Genomic DNA, 7,031 nt, shown 5'->3' with positions numbered 1-7,031 from the left:
TCCTCTGGATGTAGCCTTAGCACCTGGCATTCTTCCGGAGTCAGAATATCAGGTGCACTTTTGAAGGCAGCTTCTCTGTTGCCAGGCTGCCACTGCACGGTCCAACAGCAGGCAGAATTATAATATAAAATAGCCTAAAGTTAAGTCCTAACGTCTGTATCGATAAACACTCAAAATTTCCCCACAGGAGAAAGTTACCTCGGTATAATGAAATCTGCATCGCAGAGAGCTTCCGTTTGGAGTATTTGCTGTGTGGGACGGCTGCACTGCTTGCTCGGAGAGCCACCCATAGCACGGTAATGGCTGCAGCGCAGGCTGCTTGTTACGTCCAGTCACTTACCTGCAACCGCAGAGCCCATCTTCCCTCATTAATGCTTGAAGATGACAGCAGCCTCAATACGGCCCAAGTGCAAGTCCAGCTGGTTTGTGCTGCTTTCTATGACATGGGCACTTCAGGGAAAGCACGCAGCAAATGGAAAGCAAACAAGCTTACAAACAACAGGGAGACAGCTTCTCACCAGGAAAATAACCTCTTTTACAAGACGCTGTCCTTAATAAATAATGCAGTTAATAAAAAAAATAAAAATGTGTTCAATACTACAATCTGCTGAGAGATCAAAGGAGATTGCATTCCAGAACTCTGCTGTATTTTTAATAGGCACAACAGTAATACATCATAATAATAAAGACTTCTTTACCTAAATAAAATTACATCTGTTTACTTATCATTAGATTACTCTAAACTGTGCTATAGTCTTACAAAGCGACTTTTAGTGGCTTTCCAGCTAAGTTGCCACTGATTCTTTGACTTGATGTTGTGTAATGAAGGCACTCCAGTATGGGACTGGCATACTCTGCAAAACCATTTACTTCTATTCAGGAGTTAAAAATACTTTAATAATTTAAAAATCCTTAAATAATTTGCTTTATATTTTCTCCAGGAAACGTAAGTATACTCTGAGTGGGTACTATGGGACTGACTTAGTATTCTAATAATGGTTGAAAACAGATTAACTGCAGTACAACTTTGTAAAATTGACATTTCTGTAGTGAGACACATCAGTATTCCCAAATAAAACAAACTACAATACATTTTTTACAATATTTTTGTGGAAAATACTTTCTTGTGGACCAAATAAAATTAAACTTACCATCTGCTTGTAAGAACTTTTATTTGATAAAAATGCACAGATTGGATAGGGTCTTCTTACCATCAGTTTGGGGTAATTCCCATTCACATAGATTTTGGAAGCAACTGAACATGCAAGTCAATAGTTTATTGATTCAGAAGAACAGTCTTGCTAAAACGTTTTAAGTCCTTTTCAATCAGAGAAGGCATGATCCCTACTCCCTGGGGATTACTGTGTTTTTCATTAGTCACTGAAGGTTGCTCCTTTTGTACAAAAAATAATGGAATGAACCAATTTTTAAAAAAATAAAAATAGCCATTGTTTAAGAATCTAAAACATATACAAATTTCAAAAAAGAAGGGGGGGGGGTGTTTACATTTCTTACAGAACCAGCATGAGGTAGAAATTCAAGTCATATTTTCAAAAGTAATGCTAGAGATACTAATGAAATCTCTCAATCACTTCTGAAAAAAAAACCTCGGGGACTCCCTCATAACAAATATGTACATGGTAACATTAACTGGCAGCTGAAATTTTAATAATTTTACCTTAAAGATTCTAGTGACAAAGCAACGTGTCATTTTTTTCTTGATTTTGCTCTCCATTTTGCTCACCTCTAATTTTTTGAGTCATTCTAGTGTTTCACCTTGATGCCTGAATTTCCTGGACTTTGTTTCCAGGCAACAGCTTCTGGGAAGGAAGGAGCCTTAAGCCAGTGTAGACCATCACTGTCGGTAATAAAAACTGCCCAATGTTGAAAACTCTGTAACAGTTCTGCTGTAGCTCTGACTTTTTGATTCCCCAATGCTGATTACTGACTATGGTATCTGAACAAAAATTTTCTTCCTTTTGTCTCAGTGGTTCATCTTCAGAGAAGCCAAAATTTGCATTTGTGACCTGCCTATAACTGTAGAAACAAGTAGAGAGAGATACAGATATATGATTTGATTAACCATAAAAAATGATGCAGTCTTAATGTTGAAGAAAGATTAGTAGCTATGTTGCATACACAACAGAAAAATCAATTTTACCCCCCAAAACCAATTACTTTTATCAAGGGCCTCTGGTTATATCGTATAGCTTCAAGTATTATTAGTATAAGAACCCAGCAACCTTTAATGCACATACGACGAGGAGGGGTTTTATGTATATTTAAATTTTGATCCCAACAAATACATTTGTTAGGATATGTTGTGTTAAACAACTATACAATCCATCTAGCCCCAGATATTTCATTTTCCCCTAGTTGTTATCTTCAGTACATATTGCCATGTTTCCCCCTACTTTTCACAAATTTTCCACCCAGCAGACAGGCTACAAGCAAACGGGAACCCAGACTAGTTGGTAGAGAGAAACTCTAGCCCCTTGTAGTATTAGGGCCAGGCTGATCTCTAGCACCAAAACCATTAGTCAATCACTAACATCAACAGGCAGTGTGCTGCTTGGTGGTCAGAGAAAGGTCTGAGACAGTTATTTCGTTACCACTGTAAGACCAGGAAAAATGAGCAATCTGAAATTTCATGCTGAAATCATGAAAAACTAATTACGCAGTTCAATCAAACTTAATGGCATTTTAAAAAAACTGGTTTTACAAGCAAACAGAAGTGTGCTCTAGGCTCTGGCAATATTGTGACATTTGAAACAATGTCTGTATCACATAGCAAGACTGAATACTGACCAAATGTTAAATCAATAGAAAAATTTCTTGCTCTAGACTAACGATGTCTCAGTATGACCTTTTATTTAAAAGACTACTTAGCACCATGGATTTGGCATGTCTTGCATTTTCCTTTGTAGCTCTGACTGTTTTAAAGCTTTAAGTATATTTTATTTTCATTGTATAGAGAAGAATCTGAGGCACAAGCCCAATTTAACAGATCGGTAATAGAGCCAAGAGCACAAGGGTCTCCTGATCTCTTGCTTATTAGGTCATCCCTTAACTATGCTTTCTCCCCCAAACGTTCCTCCAAAACTAAGAGTTGACGCAAAAAATTAAATGTTAATCATTGTGTAAAGCAGCAAAAATAACAATTTGCCTTGAAGTAATTTTTCCCCTTATTAACCAGAGATATGATTATTTTGTCATTGTGGCAGTGTAACAAAAGAGAACGTTCCTGAATGCAAAAAATTAGACTTAGAACTCTCAGGCTAGCTAAGAGAGTCTTGTCAAACTTTATCACACTACTATTAATTGTTATATCATAGAATTAAGCAGATGTATTAGACGTCAATAGGCTTGATCTTTACAACTTGAGATCGTTGTTTCCCAATGGCTTAAAACAATCATCCACAAATTCATCACTGACTTCTTCTAGAGAAGCTGGCTTCCATCTGGGGGCTTGGTCTTTGTCAATCAGCACTGTCAGGTGGAGCATAAAAACACAGAAGTTAACTTGTAAGCTTTCTCTAATTAAGATGACTTCAAATTGCATCAAGACAGACAACTACAGTGAATACATGGGGGAGAAAAATCAATATGCTCTGGAGAGGACAGCGTTTTTATAACATACATGTTTCTACTCTAACAAAATTCTTGAGTTGTGACCTGTCTAGAGGTGTACCTGGGAGCTGCCTGATGATACAAGGAACAGTGGATCACTTCAGAAGTAGCCCAGGCTTTAAAGAAATAGACCTGACATTAGTGTTTTCTGTTAGACCTAATACTTTTGACCGTCTTCTGCTTTTTCATATTAAACTGGGAACAGTACGCGTAATGCTCCTTTTGGACATGGGCTTTCACATCTCTGCAAAATCTGACTCTTGTAGAATATAGGAGATGGCTCAAAGCAGGTGTTAAATGCCTAAAGCTAATATAAACACATCATATAAACTAATAATGTAATAACTAATGAGGAAAGACTAAAGCAGAGTATCTTTGTGGGAAAATCGAGAATATTTATTTGTAAATACTGAGAGATACTGCAGACCAATGTAGATTTAAATTGTGAAGACTCGTATAATCTTAGCATACTTTACGCTGTATCCTAGGAAAAAAATCACCAGTGAATAAGTTGCATGTAAAAGTGTAACAAGAAAATATTGATTCTCAAAAGCGTTCCTTGTATCACAGAAATGTTGAAGGCATGCCAGCCACTAGCAAACAGTAAGAAGACATGAGAGAGTTTATTTGTGTGTAAAAATGTCCAGTATGAATGGAATTCCAGAGTACCCTTCCAAGCACCTTTCTGGCCTCAAGCCATAAAGGTACTATTCAAAATGTGAAATTTTTATATTTTAAAAAGAATGCCTACAGTAACTGTAGCTCTCCAGGTGGCACTGACTATCCAACATCCCTCCTCAACACATAATCCCTTCAGATGTGCGATATCAGCACCTGATTTGGAGATGCACCTGTGCCCTGGGAGACCTCCCACCCAACGCAGCCCACAGCATATAAGGGAGGATGGGCAGAAAGGAGCTCTTAAGTTCCTCTGCTGAGAACAGGGTATGTTGGTTGGTTGGTTGGTTGGTTGGTTGGTTGGTTGGTTGGTTGGTTGATGAGTGACCAAGACATCAGAGTAGGATGGTTCTAAAGGTGTGTGGACAAAAGATGCTCACAGAGACTAGATACTTTGAAGAATAATAGCTGGGTTTTGGTAAATTGTTATGTGGGTAACTAACTGAAAAGTTATGATCCTGCAAGTTTAAAAACAAACATCGTGGTGTGAAGCCATTGATTGGTTAGGGTCAAAATACATAGTTGTCCCAAATCAACTACATTTATTCCATCAGACTAGTACTTATCTAATAATTTTCTTCAATTTTAGTTGACGTTCATAATCTGGTGGAAATAATTTTAACTGTTATCCACAAAAGACAACACTGACAAGAGATGCTTTAATGGGGGGGGGGGGGGGGATTTTTTACAACCATATGTATACCACTACAGCTTCAACTCTGAAATACAGTAGTAATTGCTGATAATTCTCCACTCTATGGCACTACTGTCTAATCAAGTTAATCCTTCTGTTTGGATCTGTGGCCAGTTTTACTCTGGTGGATAAACTGAATGCTTATAATGGTCTCTCCAATGAAATCTTTAATCTGAGTTAAAATATTTGTTTTCTAATAGTAGTATGAAAATATTCCCTTTCTGCGTTAACTTCTGTATATTTTGTATTTCTCCAGCTTGAGATATTGATCACTACAAGAACAGAACAAAAATTCTGAAGGCTTCTAAGGTAGGCTAAGGGAAACTCATTAAGATAAAGTAACTGAACATACACATCATGTTAAGAGTTTGTTCTTGTGTTTTACCTTTTCTGGGAAAAAAAAAAATCCAAAACCCCTCAGTTCAGTAGCGGTGACTTTTTGGGACTTCAATTAATGTTCTATTGCTTAGCTTCATTCAGCACAGTCAAAACACTGATACTTCCTAGCACCTGAAATTCTGTTAGTTGCAATGAAAAACTCTCTACCTCCTCACTGACTGCAGGGGGTTTGTGTGCCCAGGGTAAGGCTCACATCTGCCAGCTGCTAGCGCTGCAGGAGAGAGGGCAGAAGCCATACAGAAATAAGGTCTTTGCAGGATCAGCAATACATAGAAGGCCTTTACAATTCCGCTTGAAGTGTACGTTCCTGCACAGTTAGGAGGCTAACTTAACAGATTTTTGTCCCCTCAGGCTGTTGGGATTCTAGTCTACCTGGATGTGCTTGAGCACTGACTCCAAAAATGACCACTTTTCTTATGCAGTAACAATTAAAACCCAAAACTTTTGAAAATTACCCAGAGCTATGCATTTCTTAGTTTATGTATTATTTGATAAATCAAGGTGAAAAATGGCTATCTGAAGTGTTCAGGACCCCATGTACCATTATAAGGGAAAATGCTGATGAAATATGATCTGTGTATTTTATGCTTTAAGGGTTTTCTTTAGTAGCTCCAATCACAAGAATCATAAATGGGGAGGACTGTTTGCCAGCAGATTTTCAGTCTGATTGAAAGAAAACTGGCTAAAAGAAAAATAAAATTTTGACCTCTGATCAAAGCAGGTTTAAAAAGCTTTAAACAAACCCCTTCCCTAGAATTCCTATTAAAATCATGGTTTGAAGCAGATAAAAGCTGCTGTTAAAACCTGACCTATGGCCACTGCTGCTGAAAAACAATCTTCAAGAACTACAATTTGATTATTATATCTTAGCTTTACTTTGTGGTAGACAGGGTCAACAGCTGGCTCTTAAATGTTTGGCATGTAATGTCTTAATAAAGAAAAAAGCTAATGCTTAAACTAACACTTCTATCATTTTCATTTTTATTCACTAAGGGTGATTCTGTGAAGTACTTAATAATCTTACTTCCTATTAAAAAGGATGTTCAGGCCATTGTTGGATAATGATTTTTATAAGGTTAGACCCAACTACAAAAATTATCTTGAGTCAGATTCTGACTCTTAAACAAGAGAAACAACGTTAAGAAGACAAATCTGAGAATAAGATATATTCTTCCTGCTACTGCAGGAAGCAGAGAGCAAAAGTGCTTCAAGAACCAACTGTTATTCTTAGCAGTCCCCTCGGTGCAGCTGGATCTCTGGTGGTTTGGTTTTTTCTTCCCCTGATACAGTTAAGCCTTTGCTACATCATCCTACGTTGAAAAGAAGCTTCCCAACTGCTATTCTTGCAGCTTTGTTCTTTACAAGCAGTTTGTGTGATTTACTGGCCATACAGACAAGTGATTTGCTTTTGTCCTCTACTGCATCTCCAGATGGTTTAATGACCTTGTGCATTACAAGAAAGAATTGGCTTGGTGTTCATCTGACTCTCAGCCTTTGAGTTTGTCACTTCCTAATAACTACGTTCCAGCAGCTTATATGGTGATTTAGATATTCTAGGAATAATCTTTTTAAGGTATCTTTGTCCCCATTACCAACACAATGAAAACAATGTACTTCTCAACATGTGTCG

The 7,031-nt window shown here is 37.5% G+C and overlaps 1 protein-coding gene across 1 annotated transcript in view; it reads right to left on the bottom strand.

The window, feature by feature from the left end:
- Nucleotides 1-1,162: 1,162 nt before the first annotated feature.
- Nucleotides 1,163-7,031, bottom strand: part of HIBCH (3-hydroxyisobutyryl-CoA hydrolase) — a 51,689-nt gene continuing 45,820 nt past the window's right edge. Inside the window, exon 14 of the mRNA XM_035899119.1 lies at nt 1,163-3,489. Coding sequence (XP_035755012.1) covers nt 3,374-3,489 — 116 coding nt within the window. The 3' untranslated portion in view covers nt 1,163-3,373. The remainder of the gene's footprint in view (nt 3,490-7,031) is intronic.

This window comes from Egretta garzetta, unplaced genomic scaffold (genome assembly GCF_000687185.1).
Source record: "Egretta garzetta isolate BGI_Z169 unplaced genomic scaffold, ASM68718v1 scaffold297, whole genome shotgun sequence".
Classification (NCBI taxonomy): domain Eukaryota; kingdom Metazoa; phylum Chordata; class Aves; order Pelecaniformes; family Ardeidae; genus Egretta; species Egretta garzetta.
This window is presented reverse-complemented; position numbering and strand designations above follow the sequence as displayed.